Source organism: Garra rufa, chromosome 5 (genome assembly GCF_049309525.1).
Source record: "Garra rufa chromosome 5, GarRuf1.0, whole genome shotgun sequence".
NCBI classification, from domain to species: Eukaryota; Metazoa; Chordata; class Actinopteri; order Cypriniformes; family Cyprinidae; genus Garra; species Garra rufa.
Genome location: NC_133365.1, coordinates 32,883,377 through 32,902,150, shown reverse-complemented (window position 1 = coordinate 32,902,150; position 18,774 = coordinate 32,883,377). Strand labels below are relative to the sequence as shown.

Below are 18,774 nucleotides of genomic sequence, written 5' to 3'. Positions count from 1 at the left end.
TTCACTCGGCTATGATGGGACGCTGAACCACAACAGTATACTTGGCTATAGAACGGGTTAGACCGGCGTGCGTCTCTGATTACATTAACACAGCCTCAAAGATGGTAAACTAAGAGAGTGGGCTTGGCCTCAAGCAGTCACACAGTCCTCCAGAGAACAACCCACAAGGCATCATGTCATCCCTAAACAATAAGATACGCAATCCTAAAAGGAAGAAATCCAAGTCAAGGGAAGAAGTGGTATTCTTTCATAAAATCTTTTTCATTACCATTAGAAAAGTTTGTTAGATAGAAGTATTGAGAAACAAGGAAACTATTGGGTTTCATAAACTACACGTGTACTTTCACCCCCTACTTCCTCTTTTAAATGAATTCTTGATAAACACTCTTTCCTTGTATTTTTTTCTCCTGGGGACAATAACTAAGTAATAGCTCTGCATTTTACTTCATATTAGATGTTGATTCATACAAACAAGTTATTCATAGGTATACACACACTTCACCCTGGTTATTCTATGTCCAAACAGAAAAGTTAAATACATAAGATGATTTAAGCACCACAGAAGTAGCATAAAATAACTATGGCATGAACAAAAAAGTGTCAAGGTGGGTGAAAAAAAATAGTATCTTTCCTACTGAAAGAACAGCCTATGCTGATTAAGTATGGTCTAAGATGGTCAGGTGCTGGTCCTAAAATGGTCCAAAGCAACTAACTCCTGCTCAGGACCAGCTTAAACCAGCACATGACCAATGAAGGACCAGCTTAAACCATGCTTCAAAACATACACTACCAGTCAAAAGTTTTTGAACAGTAAGATTTCTAATGTTTTTAAAGAATTCTCTTCTGCTCACCAAGCCTGCATTTATTTGATTCAAAACACAACAAAAGCAGTGATATTGTGAACTATTTTTACTATTTACAATAACTGCTTTCTGTTTGAATATATTTTAAAATGTAATTTATTTCTGTGATCAAAGCTAAATTCATCATTACTCCAGTCTTCAGTGTCACATGATCATTCAGAAATCATTCTAATATGCTGGTTTGCTGTTTAAGAAACATTTATTATTATTATTATTATCATCAAAATTCAAAACAGTTGAGTTCATTTTTTTCAGGATTCTTTGATGAATAGAAAGATCCAAAGATCAGAAGTTATCTGAAATAAAAAGCTTTTGTAACACTACACAAAATACAATTTAAAAGCTTGTATTTAGTATAACATTTTTAATAGAATTTATAGAAATTAATACTTTTATTTTGCTAGGATGCTCTAAGTTGATCAAAAGTGATGATAAAGACATTTCATAATGTTACAAAATATTTCTGTTTCAAATGAATGCTGTTCTTCTGAACTTTCTATTTATCAAAAAAAAAAAAAAAAAAAAAAAAAACTGAATAATATTATGCTCAGCTGTTTTTAACATAATAATAATGTTTTTTTGAGCAGAAAATCAGAATATTAGAATAATTTCTGAAGGATCATTTGACCATGAAGCCTGGAGTAATGATGCTAAAAATTCAGCTTGAAATCGCATAAATAAATTACATTTACATAAAAAACATTCAAATAGAAGTTATTTTAAATAGTAAAATATTTTACATTTGAACAGTTTTTGCTGTATTTTAGATCAAATAAATTCAGGCTTGGTGAGCAGAAAAGACTTCTGAAGAGATTTACTGTTCAAAAACTTGACTGGCAGTGAAAACAAGACTGGTAGTGTACCTAACCAGCATATGCCGTTGATTTATTATTATTTTTTTGCAGGGTTAGATCCTAAATCATTTTTTCTCTCTCTTTCTCTTTGAATTTTTGTGTGGAAGGGGGTCTCCAAACATTGTCCTGGATAATAGGCCTTCAAGTCGAAAAGGTTAAACTAGGGTCAAAGGTGAAGTCAATTTCAATGCCTTGCCCTTGAAATGCCAATGTTTAAATAATAGCTGAAGCTAAAAAAATCACCACCAGATTTGAAATTTAATAATCAACACAAGATCATGCCATGTTTCGGTTAACAGTTAACGGTTACAGTTACAGTCATGGTTTAGGAAACATGGTTTAGAGCTCAGGTTTCGCTTTCAGTTTTGCTAATAGTTGAGCGAACCTGCATTTGCATGACATGGCAGAATAACGGTGATGAAGCAGTATTTGTAAAGGAGTCTCAGAAACAACAACTAGTGCATACCAGTGCTTTTCTTACTTTGGACATGTCAAAAGGTAAGTTAAATAAGTTCAACAAGCTTTGCATTTATCTGACTATTGTAAGTAATTACTGTAAAAAAAATGTACTTTTTCTTTCATTTCCTGGTCTTTCAATGTGTGCAATACCCAATACAGTCATTTTATAAACAGTCCTGAATATGTGTATGCTATTCATATGATTTCTTCACTTAAATGATAATGCATCGTGCAAAGAGCAAATTAGCAGTAAGAACATGCAGCTCAGCGAGGACCAGCTGCATCAGATAGAGCAAAACAGACGTGCTGCACTGGAACGGCTGGCTAGCCGAAATGTACCTGTACCCGTTGGTGAAAGCTGGCGAAAACAAATTGGGGCTGAATTTACAAAACCTTATTTTACAAAAGTAAGTGCTACTCAGTCTGAGACGCCATTATAATTGCCATTAAAAAGATGAAGTAAAAAAAAAACTTCCTGTATTGGTTCTTGTTTCCAGCTGATGTCTTTTGTTGCAATGGAGAGGAAATGCTGCACTGTGTATCCCAGCCCTGAGCAAATGTTTCATTGTACAACTTTGTGTCCAATTGAAGATGTAAGTTCTTTAATATGTTAAAAGGAAGAGGTATGAAAGATCAGTGCATTTAAATATACTCAGTTTGTATTTGTGTTGACAGGTAAAAGTGGTCATTCTTGGGCAAGACCCCTATCACCATCCAGGACAGGCTCATGGTTTGGCCTTCAGTGTGCTAAGGCCTAAACCACCTCCTCCTAGGTACTGCATTATACTGAACTGTGTTAAAATGTATTTATTAATCATCACACCACAGTGATCTTATATAGCATTTCTAATGACAAGTCTGTTAACCTGCTTCACTTATTGCAGTTTAGAAAACATATTTACAGAGCTGAAAGAAGATATTGTTGGATTCCAGCAGCCAGGTCATGGGGACCTCACAGGATGGGCTAAACAGGGTAGTTAATCAACGCTATTTAAATGTTTGGGGACAGGTTTTTTTAAGAAATTAATTTTTTAACTTTTGTTCAACAATATATTTTTAATACTACAAGAAATGACATTTAAAATAAAAGCTGTTCTTTTGAACTTTCTACTGCTTAAAATAATCCTGCAAAACAGGTTTCACACTGCAGCTCAACTGTTTCAGAATGATTTCTGAAGGATCACGTGACACTGAAGACTCGAGTTATGATGTGGAAAATTTAGCTTTACCATCAAAGGAATACATTTAATTAAAAAAATATACACTGCCAGTCAAAATATTTTTTTAAGTCTCTTCTGCTCACCAAGCCTACATTTATTTTATTTAAAGTACAGCTAAAACTGTAAAATTTTTAAATATTTTTTGATTATTATTATTTTTTTTGGAATATATTTTTAAATGTAATTTATTCCTGTGATTTCAAAGCTGATTTTTTTAGCATCATTACTCCAGTCACATGATTTTTCAGAAATCAGTCTAATATTATGATTTGCTGCTCAAAAAACATTTATTATTATTATGTTGAAAACAGCTGAGTAGAATTTGTTTTAGGTTTCTTTGATGAATAGAAAGTTCAGAAGAACAGCTTTTTTTGTAACATTATACATGCCTTTATTATCACTTTATTATTATCTTTGCTAAATAAAATAAAATAATTATAAAAAAATTAAACTGACTCCGAGCTATTGAATGGTATAGTGTATACTGTAATGTTACAAAACCTTTTTATTTCAGATAAACGCTGATCTTTGTATCTTTCTATTTATCAAAGAATTCTGAAAAAAACTGTTTTAAATATTGATGATAATAATAAATGTTTCTTGAACAGCAAATCAGAATATTAGAATGATTTCTGAAGGATCATCTGACACTGAAGACTAGAGTAATGATGCTGAAAGCTTTGATCACAGGAATAATTTGCATTTTAAAATATATTCAAATAGAAAGTAGGTATTATTAAATCATAAAAATATTTCATAATATTAGATTTTTTTGCTGTACTTTGGATCAAATAAATGCAGGCTTGGTGAGCAGAAGAGAATAAAAAAAACTTACTGTTCAAAAGCTTTTTACTGTATTTTTGATCAAATTAATGCACACCTGGTGAACATAGAACTTCTTTCAAAAACATTAAAAAAATCTTACTGACCCCAGACTTTTGAACAGTGGTGTATGTGCCTGCATATGAGTGATCCATCAAGGTTTTGTGAGTTATATAACATAATTTTAAAGCTATCTGTTTTATTATGTTTAATGTCACTGTTCTGTCCATTGTTAGGTGTTCTGCTGCTGAATTCTGTGTTGACAGTGAGGGCTCTTCAACCCACCTCTCATGAGGGTCAAGGTTGGGAGATCTTCACAGATGCTGTGGTCTTGTGGCTCAGCAGGAACCTCAGTGGCCTTGTCTTTCTGCTTTGGGGCTCTTATGCTCAGAGGAAAGGCAGAGTGATCGACAGAGTAAGTAAATGGAGACAGAATTATGAAATCTAAATATGTTTGTACAAAAGTTGGCACAAAGATATAAATAGAACCTTTTAAAAAGCAGTTTTATTTTACACAGAGAGTAGTTGTCTAGTGGCCACTGTGTTTTTGACCTCCAGAATGTTACTGTTGTTGTATGAATAATCAAAACCGCACCTTTAAAATACGACACAGACAGTAGTTAAAGAAATATATGGTTGGCTATTTTTTTCTTTTCCAGAAACGTCATCATGTCCTTGAGACTTCACATCCATCACCCTACTCAGCACATTTAGGCTTCTTTGGATGTAGGCACTTTTCTAAAGCTAACATGCTACTTAAAGCATCAGGAAAGAAGCCGGTTGATTGGACAGCTCTCTGAAATATAATGTTACTTTTTTTAAACTCTTTTTTTTTTAAAGAGAGAGGCTATGAACATTAATTTTACATTACAGTTAAATGTTTTTTATTGTGTAGTGCAGTTATGCTGCAAATGGGTCACAGCTGCCCTGTTGAAACTGAAATCATCTATGTTGTTATATCTACATGTTGACCTTGTAAACATGTTGTGAAATACAATCATTTATTGTATTCATTAACTGTATTCATATTCATTCATTGTATACCACATATTTCAGCTAAAAGTTAAAAACTAAAAAGTGTTGTCTGATCATTTTATAACTAGAGGTAAAAAACTAGCAACATTATTTCTTTAAAGAGCTTTAAACTACTGTAAGATATGAAAGATATTAAACGCAGGTCAGATTTAAAAGGTAATTTTAGACTGATAGAAGTGGTACAAGATAGAGGAATATGTAATATTATTAAGCACATCCCTCAAGTCAAGTAATTTCAATGACAAATCTTAACTTTCCATAAATAGGTTTAAAATGACAGCGCAATACTGGTTTTCAATTACTTTGTTCGACTTTTACAAAATTAATGTAGCAAAATAATTTTTTAAAATAGAAATTACACTGTATATTTAGATCACAACACTATGTAGTCTGCCTTGAGCATTTGGGAATGAGGCCAGTCTCAAACTAAAAAAAAAAGAAAAGAAAAATAGGACACTACGACAGCCCATGTAGAGCATGTTTCATAGTGGGATGTCCATAAATCCAGGTGATGCAGCCATAATAAGCAGTGTCCCACTCTTCTTGGACCTTGCCTTTTTTTCTTATGCTGGACACCAGCGCACATACAGCGCTCTACACCTCTCTGCACCGCTGGCACTGCCCCATTCTCTCTTGGGACTCCCAATTGAAACAAACCAAACAGGACGCGAATTTCATCTTGCTCTCATCAAATCATGTACTGCCTGAACTCTAAGGTAAGATCTATCAACTGTGTAGTAATGCTTTTGCTCTAAAAAGAGTTTGCAGCTTATTTCTTGTCACTGGACTGTGTTGACCTTAACCTATATTGGATGAATCATACATAATTTGTTCAGTAATACATAATAAAAAATTATATTGGTTTGTCTCTATCTATCTATCTATCTATCTATCTATCTATCTATCTATCTATCTATCTATCTATCTATCTATCTATCTATCTATCTATCTATCTATCTATCTATCTATCTATCTATCTATCTATCTATCTATCATCTATATGCTGACAAACTAATATAATTTATATTATTGCTGAACACAGCATGGCATTTGCACTTGTAGCCTAAATTACAAATGTAAAATACATTACTTAAAGTTGTGGAGGCAATATCATTCTTGGCAACTAAATAATTTTCTTGCAATGTTTATATTATAGTCTAATAAAACATAAAACAGTTAAACACTATGCAATCTTTGAGGGTCATCACGGTTTAGTTTAGTTTCTTTTTATCTGAAGTGTGTTGTGTTTAGTTACAAGAGAGCATTTGTTTCACCACTGTATCGTCTTGCACCACTAACATATAAATTAGGTCAAAGGTGTAGTCAGGGACACTAATTAGGGCTATGAATATTAACATGGCCATTTTGTGCAGCTGTGGAATTTCCGATCTCTTGGGCTGTGCTGTGATTACACGGATCATTTCACAGTACGATATACATTTCATATGATTGCGATTCTATTTATTTATGTGTCTTTTCATGGCATCTGTCCTGTTCATATTTATTATTTTATTCATTTAAAGGAAATTAACTAATCAGCGCTGTCAAAAGCTAAATGAGTAATCAGACAAAGATTTTGGGATGGTTAGTTTACCTTCGGAATCTTGTCTACTACGAAGTCTTGCATAAAACTCCAGACGAAATTATGAACGTAAAATAACAAACACTGTGTATGGTATCAATCGTCCCAACCATAGACTAAAAAAAGAACGCAGCAACGTTAGTTCAACCAATAATGTGAGTTCTGGGGCGGGACTATCTATTGGCCTGCCCAATGGGAGATGACTAGGAACTATTATTTTCCTCTTCAGGAAACATGTTTGGAAACAGGCAGGTATTAGTTCTCTTTCAAGCATATGTTTCGGTGTCTCACTATGGGATACGCCCCTTCCGCGTGTTCCTCAGAAGCTCTATTACATTACGCCAGCCCCAATTGGCTGGCAGACGTGACATTGCGTCTGGGAGTGGCCTCTTCTCGCGTCACACCAGAAGCCTACCTTTTGAACTCTTGGACGAACAACTGGCCACATCTCCTGGCTCCTTCAATTTGCACTCCAGCTGATTGCAAGGGTTGTTCAATTCCACGATGGCTGCAGCAACGCAGACTGTCCAGGCTAGGGATGGAGAGGCTGTGTGGCTTTGTTCATGTGGGAATAAAATTTCAGGCAAAGACACATATTTAAACATGCCCAACTGGCGATCGACAACCCCGGTTCCTGTGAACACTATGCGCATTTCACAACAAAGAGTCTTCGTCGCAGGCTAGCATGCCAAGCTAACCTGTCGGGTCTCGACCCACTCTTGTCACCTAGCCCCACTCCAGCTGCTAACCTGTCGGGTCTCGACCCACTCTTGTCACCTAGCCCCACTCCAGCTGCCACTCCACAGGTATCCATCCCTGTAGAGATGCCCACCACGGCACCTCTATCCTGGCGTGAACAGCTTGATGCCTGCGTTCCTCTGCCCAGTGTGCTCAGCACAGACGAGGAAGAGGATGCGTTTGACTTCGAGGAAGAGGGACAATCTGACTTTCTTCTATCTGAAGAAGAGGAAGATTTTGAGGATTCTCCTTTCCACCCGCCCGAACACTCGGCACAACCCCTCACCACGACGGGGCCCATTGAAGATGTGGGCGGGGTGCCCCGCTTCTCAGTGTTGATCTGCAGGATGTGTGCAAACGTGCTGCAGAGAAGCTGAGCATCCCGTGGCCGACCGTGGTAGCAGAGACTGCAAAGTCTTGCTATGAGGGTAAGAGGCTGCTGAGAGCAAAATGGGCAGCATGGCAGCTCCTTCCCGTTTTTCCAGAGCTCCTAGAGGAGCTTGCGGTGACTTGGAAGGACAAACCGTTCACCAGTAAGGTGCCAGTGCAAGGGGGATCCACGCTGGATGTGGAGGGTATGGAGAAGGAAGGACTACTCCGGATGCCCCCCATGGAACAGTTAGTGGCCGCGCACTTGCACCCGAGGCACACGGCGGCTTCCAAGGCGGACCGTTTTCAGTCGAATATGACGGAACGCGCCTATAAAGCAGTCGCTCTCTGTGTCAGGGCTCTGAACGCAACTGCCTTACTGACCGCTTACCAAGCGGAGTTACAAGATGAAGCGTCGACCACACCAGGTCAGACGCATTGGGAAGAGATCTGTGTCGTTACAGATCTTTCTCTGCGTCTTCAGAGGTGCGCGGTGCAAGCCGCGGGCAAGGCCATAGCCACGATGGTCATCCAGGAAAGAGGACGTTGGCTCAACCTTGCAAATCTCTCTGACAGGGAAAAAGAAACCATCCTAGATGCACCAGTGGTCGCAGAGGGCATCTTTGGGTCGGCTCTAACACTGATGCAAAAGAGGTGCGAGGAAAACAAGAGGGATGACGAGGCTTTACAGCTCTGTATGCCTAGAAAGGCACAGACTGCACCCCCTCTGCCACCCCGGCAAACCTTTGCACAAGTCACGGCCCGCCAACCACCCAGTTATCGCATTCCCAGACGGCAGAGAACGAACGTGAATACAGCTGGCCAAAGCGGAGTCACAGAGCAGAGAGCTGCCTGGCCGAGGAAGAACTATCCTCCTGCAGCAGCTCAAACGGCCCAGCCAGCTTCTCAACCTCATCACCCTCCCCCCCCCCATCCTCAGGGAGCGAGGAGGAAGAAGAAGGCCGTTTGATGGGGTTTTCCCGGGGGTAGGGAGCCAACAGCCCCCCCCCCCGTTCGCTAGCTCCCGACCCTCAGACGTTCAACGTTCAGCAAGGGAGGAGTTCCGAGGTCCCCAGGTGTTCCGTGTGGGGGAGAGTCCGGTATGGTCAGGGGAAGCATAGCAGTGAAAAGGTCGAGAAACGGTGCGGTGGTGCACATCCATCCATGTGTCACAAGCACTTTTCATGTTCAAACCCCAATAAAGTTTTCACTGTACCCCCAAAACATGTTGCAAAACACAACTCCCCAAAAAATGTTGCAAACATATTAACAGAACACAGTATGATATCACCTCGGGGAGTTATCGCTCCCACAGAGGTGATGGGAGACTCAAACTCTGTCAAAGCGCTAAGCACCCACGTATGCGTAGTACAGACCACGGACTCGTCCGCGAGTCAGCCACACGATGGCACCAGAACGTTGCGAATAAACAGTTGGCGAGAATGCACGCAGTCCCGATGGGTATTAAGAACAATACAATTTGGATACAGACTGCAGTTTGCCGCTTCCCCCCGCATTTCGAAGGGATAATTCACTCTCAGGTGTGAGGGGAACTAAAGCATGTCCTTCAGGAGGAGATTTCCTCTCTGTTGGACAAAAGGGCAATAAGAGTGGTCCCACCCGAGGAGAGCCACAGCGGGTTTTACTCGAGATACTTTCTCGTCCCAAAGAAAGGAACCCAAACCTTTCATCCCATATTAGACCTACGTGCGCTGAACAAATACTTAAGGAAGTACAAGTTCAGAATGCTCACCCATTCTACACTCCTGCAATTAGTGCGCCAGGGAGATTGGTTTACATCGATCGACATGAAAGACGCGTATTTTCACATAAAGATATATCCACCCCACAGGAAGTTCCTGAGGTTCGCTTTCCTTGCCGTGGCATATCTGGTTCTACCATTCGGCTTGTCTCTCAGCCCCAGGGTGTTTATAAAATGTACAGAAGCAGCACTGACTCCGCTCAGGGAGAAAGGCATTTGTCTCGCTACTTACATAGACGACTGGCTTGTGACAGCCCGGTCGGAGCAAGAAGCGAGAGAACACACAGTCATGCTTCTGGAGCACATACAGAAACTGGGGCTAAGACTAATCATAGAAAAGAGTGTTTTAATTCCCACACAGTCAGAAGATTCACTCACTGCATGACCGTTTTTCAGAGGGGAAACAACGTTTCCTTTCGCGCATGTCTCAGACTATTAGGACTAATGGCCTCAGCCCTGATAGTCATTCCCTTAGGCAGACTGTTTATGAGGGAATTTCAACGCTGGGTAGCGTCTCAAGGGCTGGACCCAGTGCGTCACTCCCGGTGGAGAGTAAGAGTGACATCAGAGGCAGTTCTGGCACTGCGCCAATGGAGACACCCGAACTTTCTGGTTCAAGGGGTAGTTCGAGCCAGACGAGTCATAACAACGGATGCATCGTTGTCTGGTTGGGGGGGCATTCACGAGGGCAGAATAGTGAATGGAAGATGGGGTCAACATCTGATCAATCTTCACATAAACTATCTTGAAATGCTAGCTGTTTTTCTGACGCTGAAGCATTTTCTTCCTTTTCTGAGAGGGCAACATGTTCTCGTGAGAACGGACAACACTACGGTCGAGGCCTACATAAACCGTCAGGGAGGTCTCAGATCACTTCCTCTGCAAACGTTAGCACGCAAACTGATCCTATGGAGCAGTGTCAATCTGCTCTTCCTGAGGGCGACGCACGTACAGGGTGTCATGAATCAGGGTGCGGATCTGCTGTCCAGGGGAAACCCCCTCTACGTGGAGTGGAAACTGAACAGCGAAGTGGTCGAGCAGATTTGGAGCATATACGGCAGAGCGACAGTGGATCTGTTCGCGTCCCACGACAATGCTCAGTGTCCTCTGTTTTTCTCCCTGAAGGACCGGAGTGCACCTTTGGGGATAGATGCGCTAGCGCACAAATGGCCTCGTACTCTCCTTTACGCGTTTCCTCCGATAGCGTTGATATCTCCAACTCTTTGCAGAGTGAGGGAGGAGGGTCGGAAATTAATATTAATAGCCCCAAGATGGCCGGGGAAATTTTGGCATCCAGAACGCCTAACACTATGGGCCTGGCCTGTGAGTGGTTCAATTTAAGTACAACTGGTCTGTCTGACAGTGTTATTAGAACCATACAGAATGCTAGAGCAAAACAAATGCAAATGGGGTGTGTTTGAGTGTTGATGCGCAACTAAACACGAGATTCCTTTTCAGTGTTCAGTGGCAGTGGTTCTGTCATTTCTTCAGGAAATGATAGACCAAGGGAAAGCATTCTCAACCATAAAAGTGTTTCTGGCCGCTATATATGCTTGTCACATTGGTTTTGATAATAAAACGGTGGGGCAGCATCCTTTGATATGTAGATTTATGAAGGGCGCGTGCTGCGCTATGCCTGTTTCGAAACCGCTTTCCCCCTCATGGGACTTGGGATTGGTGCTTGATGCCTTGTCCATGCCCCCGTTTGAGCCGCTGGACAAGGTTGATTTCAAAATATTGTCGTTCAAGACGCCACTCCTGCTAGCTTTGGTTTCAGCAAAGCGCGTCAGTGAGATTCATGCATTGTCAGTGCATTCAGCGTGCTTACAGTTCATGTCTGGGGATGCGGCAGTAGTGCTGTAGCCTAATCCTGCATTCATGCCCAAAGTCATTAATGCTATAAATCCTCTTGAGCTAAGAGTCTTTTATCCACCTCCGTTTGCCTCATCAGAGCAGCAAAAGTTGAATGCATTGTGCCCAGTGCGTGCTTTACACATTTATACAGAACAAACTAGGGGATTCAGAGAGTGTGATCAGCTGTTCATTTCTTGAATGAAACCTCGTACAGGGAAGCCGATCACTAAGCAGCGTCTATCGCACTGGATAGTGGAGGCGATTTCGTTGGCAGACTCTAGTAAGGGTCTTGTGCCTCCACATGGTTTACATGCACACTCAACAAGGGGAATGTCAAGTTCCTGGGCTCTGTTTAAAGGAGTCACACTACAGAATTTTATAAACTGGATGTTACAGCTCAGACTTTAGCGCATGCAGTACTGACCGTAGGAATGTGATTCACAAGTTGGACCCGTCCAGCCCTGGATGTGTTGGTTATGGTTGGCAGGAGACTTTGAGACAGGCTATCTGGCAATACGGGAGTTAGGATATCCCATAGTGAGACACCGAAACGTATGCTTGAAAGAGAACAATAGGTTACTAGCGTAACCCCGGTTCTCTGATAGCATTAAGTGAGGTGTCTCACCAGATCGCCCTCATTGCTGTGTGAAGCGAGGAAGAGGTGTGCTTGTTTTGAATGTCGAAGTGGCGTTGCGTTGCTCCCTTTATATGGGGGGTGGGAAGATGCAACGTCACGTCTGCCAGCCAATTGGGGCTGGCGTAATGTAATAGGGCTTCTGAGGAACACGCGGAAGGGGCGTATCCCATAGTGAGACACCTCACTTAATGCTATCAGAGAACCGGGGTTACGCTAGTAACCTATTGTTTTAAAGTTGTGTTGGGTGGTGCTATATGGACACAGAAACTACAAACAGTAGTTTTTTCTTAAAGAAAACAGAATGTAGAGATACTCGATAGGAATCTTGTTGATTTGGAATTCACAATGAACAGCAACATGGATGACATGGCATTTCGTAAGTAAATATGATTTACCTCAAGTTTATGGTACATGTAACACATAAAATGGAAGTCTCATTAAAGCAACACTAAAGAACTTCGCTCCCTCTACAGTTTGGAAGCGGAATTGTCCATTACCGCTGTCGTAAATAATTTAGCCTACCGTCGCATCACATGCACATTATTTGTTTGGAGGCTATCCAGGACTGGCTTTGGAAATAACGATGTCCAGTGACAAGGTAGAGTATGTTGCATGACTTTATGAAAGTATGAAAACGAAATAAAACATAATAATGACATTGTTTGCTATTTATTTTAGCCGTAAAGCAAGTCGCATTTATAGTCTCATTTGAACTACAAAACCGCTACCCGATGACCCAAACTTACATAGTGCTGTTATGGCCGATACAGAGTCGCAAAGCGAATATGAAAGTGCCGTTTCACCCTGTTATGAGTTGATGAACCACTGACACGAGTTCGGAAACATTATTTTAAGGTAAAAAAAACTCTTTAGTGTTGCTTTAATTTCCGCAAGTGTTTCTTTAGAAGAGTTATTTTCAGCAAACCAGTTTAAATAGTTAATTAATCAGTTATTTTTACATCATGACATAGTTTTGACAGCATTCATTATTCAAGTTCGAACTGTTTTAAAGTCCCCTCCCATGAAATCAAAATTGAGATTTTTTGGTTTTTAGTAGAAATATGTTTGCCTTAATGTTATCTATAAGCTAGTGTGTTTCAAAACATTGAAATTGCATTTACAAGATGTATGCATTCAAAACTCTCTAACATCTCTAACATCCGCCAATATGGATCAACGATTTTGATGACATCACCCTGCACTTCAGCTTCTAATCAAACTTTCTGTCCAATCAGATGCTCTCTACAATCTGAAAAGTCCCGCCCCCTACACTATAAATAGATGCTGAAGCTGGGACTGAAATCAGTCACTTGTTCACAGAATTTGTATTTTCTGTATGGTGATTGGCACGTAGTGCACTATATAGGGGATAGGGAATGATTCAGGCAATGATTCAGACAACGTAAACATGCTTTCCATTGGGGTGAAAGAAGTCTGGTTTCGCACTGTTTCACACAAACCACAGCTTGCACAGTCTGCGGTCACGATAGCACAGATCGGATCATATATGCGAGTCGACGCATAACGGACACATTGAATTCTACACAGATTGCTACTGTATATGGATAAGATTGTGGCTGTCATACGCTGTCAAATGCGGCTTTAACAAGCTCAATGGCTCTGGCCCAAGCAGTGTTATAAACTAAACACTACTGGCTATTTAAAAAAGGGGGCAGGAATGCTTGATATGTCCCACCCTGTATTACTGTTTCAGTTTAAAGTACATCAACACATAGAATAACGCTGTGTGTTTCAAAGCACTTCAGTAGACCTTTAATTGATTCAGTCCACTTTGGTCAACTGGTTCAATTGGTTCACTGAAAAGAATCGGTTCAAAAGAATAATTTGTTCACGAACCAGACTGTGTTTACGCAATGGCATTGACAATAGAGGGTTTGCACTTATGTGGCGGTTTAGTCTGTTACCCGGATGCACGGCCATATTGGAGATACTCGGATATAAACAACATCATGGATTCTCCTTGATTTGTTATAACTTTTGGCAGTTTATAGTACTTCAAGGCCCGGTTTCATAGGCAGGGCTTAGCCCAAGCCAGGATTAGGCTATAGTTCAATTAAGACATTTAAGTACTTTTTATAAATGTGCCTTAGAATGAAACATTACTGGTGTGCATCTTGAGACAAAACAAAGGGACTGATATATTTTAAGATTAGTCAGTGCAAGTTTCCATCAGTTGAAACAGTTTAGACTTACATTTTAGTCTAGGACTAGGCTTAAGCCATGTCTGTGAAACTGGGGGCAAATGTTTTTTCCGGTCTGACCGATTAGTACAGCCCAAAACGTGATAATAAGTGACCATTTTCCACAGCAATAATCAGCAAAATTTGCAAGTTCCATTTGGTTCAGTGGCATTGTTTACATTCAGTGCCGCCAATATGGCTGATTGATGATGCATTGTAAAAACACTTACATGATTTCCTTTAGAATCAGCTGATTAATGCAAATTTATATCACAAGACATGAAAGTTGAAACTAAAATTACATGAGTGAGGAAAGTGGGGCAACTGAACATATACATTACCTGAGGATGTCTAGTACACACCTTTACAGTAATAAGGTAGACATCCACTAACTCAGGTTTCATCAGAGCCTCAGCTGACCGTCCCAGCAGTCAAAGTGATTACACATCCATGTTTGTAAAAATAAAATAGAGGCAATTTTACACCAAATGGGCTAAGAGCCACAGGCCTCGTGTTGGTGAGTGGGTAGTAATTAGCAGAAAACGGATCCACCTAATCAAAGATCAGTAACTAGACTCCAACAATGTAATTTTGTGCAGAAGAAGACAGGTAGGAGGGGAGGGAGTAGGGTGTTAGCTCAGGTTTCCACAGCCTTGTGTTACACATGGTGGGGCAGCGGCCTCTAAGGAGAGGCGCTGAATGAGATCTTCTCTTGCTGCCCCTCCATGAATCATTCAGCATCTTGGAGCAGACCATGAGCCGAGTTTAGCATGGTGCTTAAACTGAAATAAATTCATAAGAACAAGGGATAGAAACATGTGAGATAGAGAAGAAGAGTGAAAAAGAAAAACAGGCTTGAATTGATCGGGACCGAATGTGAAGTGGATCACTCTAGACGAGCTTCCATCATGCCAGGGCAAACTGGACACTAAAGGCCCTTTAAACTTCTGAGCCTCAGACAAATACTAGGAGAATTGAGGGTCAACTCTTCTGGAGAAAGCAATGGAGGCTGAGGTAATTCAGGAAAATTTCATATACTGCATTTGTCTGCAGAGAAAACAGCTGAAATAATGTGTGTAAAATGTAATACTTATAAGCTGTGCACATTTTTTGTCTAATTTGGCCTATGATTGTTAATAAACAGAAAAAAAGTAGATAATATCAGCAGCATACTCTATTACTTCATAAATTAATAATAGACAAACTGAAAAAAAAAAACATTACGTGTTTTTATTGTATGAATTCCTGTTTATTTTTTATTTTTTTTTAAGAAAAAAATATATATATTAAAATTGTAACAGGTAAAAGGAGTAAATAGTACAGGTTTAGGAAGTAAATTCAGATTTAGACTTAAAGATGCAAATATTGGTCAAGTCTTTGTGTAGTGGCTGTTATAAAAGCATGTGGGCCAGTGACCAATGATGAGCTCTAGCTCTTTCCAAAGTCTTAAGCCATATTGTGAGCTGAGCACTGGGATCCTGTGACATACTGGAGTTTTGGGACAATAGAATGGCCTCTCAGATGATGGTCAGTTAGCCAGATAGACTTTCCTTCTCAGTTAAAATCAGCTTTAATGTCTCAGTGACTCATTTGGAAATACAGCAGGATGTATCTAATAACAGTGACACCAAAGTGGAAATCTAAGTCATCATGGAAATTAACCTTTTGTTTTTTTTTCCAAATCAGACCTGATCAGTTTTGATTATAAGAAGCTAGCAAGCTTAACTCTACACAGTGATAGTAAGAATAATATGTGTACACAATATATAATATATAGTATTTTGTGTATTATATTAAATTATTATGATATATGTTATATTGTAGTTTTATATTTTTTGTAGTTTTATGTAAATATTCAGATGTTGCAACCAAGTAATGGTGAAGTTAAATAAAACGTGTTTCAGTTGGGTGTCAAGAAATGAGTTTAAAGTTAAGATCATGATTGTCTTTTAAACGGATGCACTACATGACATACTGTGTGTAATGAGAGAAGAACATTGACAGACTGCCAGGGGCTTGGCATCCCCTCTTGGCTTTAGTCTGAGTGCTCTTTGCCAGCTGATAGACAGGACTCAAGTGTGATGCCAGCTTTATCTTTCAAAGCATTGACTCTGCACTTTCGCTTTTGTGGTACTCAACTGACTGACAGTTAACTTAAAGCATTTTATCTTAGTAATGTTGTCAGTAACTGTTTAACCCTCTGACACATGAGAGTTTTTTTTCATTGAACAGTTTGTTGAACATTTAGACAAAATATTTAAATTATACACTACCAGTCAAAAGTTTTTGAACAGTGAGATTTTTAATGTTTTTTAAATGCCTCTTATGCTCACCAAGCCTGCATTTGTTTGATCCAAAGTACAGCAATAAATATTTTTACTATTTAAAACAACTGTTTTCAATTTGAATATATTTTAAAATGTAATTTATTCCTGTGATCAAAGCTATTTTCAGCATCATTCAATGCCATTATCCTTCAGAAATCATTCCAGTATGTTGATTTGCTGTTCAAGAAACATTTTTTATTATTATTATTAATATTTAAAACAGTTGAGTAATTATTTTGAGGATGTTTTGATGAATAGAAAGATCCAAAGATCAGCATTTATCTGAAATAAAAAGTTATTTGAGGGGTGGAAGAAATTATAAAAATTAATACTTTTATTTAGCAAGGATGCTTTAAATTGATCAAATGTCATATAAAGACATTTATAATGTTACAAAAGATTTTATTTCAGATAAATGCTGTTCTTCTAAACTTTCTATTCATCAAAGAAACCTAAAAAAAAATCTACTCTTCTGTTTTCAACATAATAATAATAATAATAATAAATGTTTTCTGAGAAGCAAATCAGAATATTAGAATGATTTCTGAAGGATCATTTGACTGGAGTAATGATGCTGAAAAGTATATTCAAATCGAAAAGATTTATTTAAATTTTTTTTTTTTTTTTTTTTTTTTTTTTGCTGTACTTTAAAACATTAAAAATAATAGCTGTTCAAAAACTTTTGACTGGAAATGTATATTTAAAAAAGTAAAATAAAATTGTAAAAGTAAAATTGTCTTTCTTTGTTAAGAATTATATTTGATACATCAGGCTTTTGTGGATCATATAGTATAAGGTAGGAGAACAGATTTCTTACTCAACGTGAAAAAAATCCTTTTTGTTTTATTCACAGTTCCAAACTGAGCAAAATGTGCCATTTAGTGCATTTGCTGATATTAATATGGCCAAAACGTATAGCTAACTATTTAAAATGCATGTAAATATACTGTCACTCTATATAATGAATAGTAAAATTATATTTAAATGCTGTTTTATGCTCAAAGCTCTAGTTTTTTATTGTGGAGAAATAACATATAATGCAATGCCATACATTGACGATTTAGAAATGTACAAATAAGCATTCCCCAATCTATTATGTATCATATTTGATACTCAAATTTTTGTTACTACGGGTGAAACTTCTGGTTCATTAGCCACTATGGAAATGACAAGAAAAATAACAACATGCAGTAAATGGTAAATCTGTTTGCACTACAAACCAGTGTGTTCATAATTAAGATAATACATTAAAATAACACGGTAAGACACCAATTTGCAATATCAAGCAGAAAAATGAGCTAAAAATAGCTTGACGCAGAGACCGGAAGCCAGACCCATAAAATGTACAAATGGCCCCACACGTTCTTACAGGAAAAATAAGGTGGATAAATTATCAATCAGATGTGACAGAAGGTTTTTCAGCAAAGTTTTGATCATGTTGATAAATAAGGGGCCTTAGTAATTTCTGTATCAAATATGATTCAGTATGGCTTTATAGGGTACAGGTGCTCACAACTGGACAGTTCTGAGAACGATGTGTTACTCATTCTTGTGGGCTTCTTGAAATAAGTTATTATTAGAGTTATTTGAGTGTGAGGAAAAAAGAGAGAGGGAGAGAGAGTGTGTGTGTGTGTGTGCCATCTGTTCTTAGAGGTAAATCAAGCATCAGTAGCACCAGACAGGAATAGTTCATTTATCGAGAGTTTTTGTATGTCCGTGACCTTGGCCCAAATTCCATCCCATGACAGGAACAGAGAGGAACCGTGTAATCTCAGATAGAAATAGATTTGCCCTCAGGTTTAAGGGAACTAAGATAGGACAAACCTATGCTGAGCCGAGCTTTTCAGGATGCCAGACAATAAATCCATAACGATTTCTGTTTCAGACAGATGTTTCTCGACACACTCATGCGCACAGACCCCCGCTTCCTTAGCAAACTTTTTATTAATGACTTCCCATGGTGGAAGTGGTGAGTGTGATATGACATTGTTTCCTGTTGTACTTGAAATAATCACAGATGCTCTTTACAAAACTGGATAAGATCACACACA

At 39.0% G+C, this 18,774-nt stretch overlaps 1 protein-coding gene across 1 annotated transcript; it reads left to right on the top strand.

Annotated features, from left to right (window-relative positions):
- Positions 1-2,419: 2,419 nt before the first annotated feature.
- ungb (uracil DNA glycosylase b) lies at positions 2,420-5,036 on the top strand. The gene is made up of 6 exons (XM_073839335.1): positions 2,420-2,583; positions 2,674-2,769; positions 2,852-2,949; positions 3,061-3,149; positions 4,455-4,633; positions 4,878-5,036. Exons 1-6 carry the CDS (start codon positions 2,434-2,436, stop codon positions 5,016-5,018), a joined length of 753 nt encoding a protein of 250 aa, XP_073695436.1. The 5' UTR covers positions 2,420-2,433; the 3' UTR covers positions 5,019-5,036.
- The last annotated feature ends 13,738 nt before the right edge of the window (positions 5,037-18,774 follow it).

Coding starts and splice junctions, on each gene's coding strand:
- ungb (XM_073839335.1), top strand. CDS start 2,434: ATGCAGCTCAGCGAGGACCAGCTGCATCAGATAGAGCAAAACAGACGT. Junction 2,584..2,673: donor CAAAACCTTATTTTACAAAA/GTAAGTGCTACT, acceptor TCTTGTTTCCAG/CTGATGTCTTTTGTTGCAAT. Junction 2,770..2,851: donor CTTTGTGTCCAATTGAAGAT/GTAAGTTCTTTA, acceptor TTGTGTTGACAG/GTAAAAGTGGTCATTCTTGG.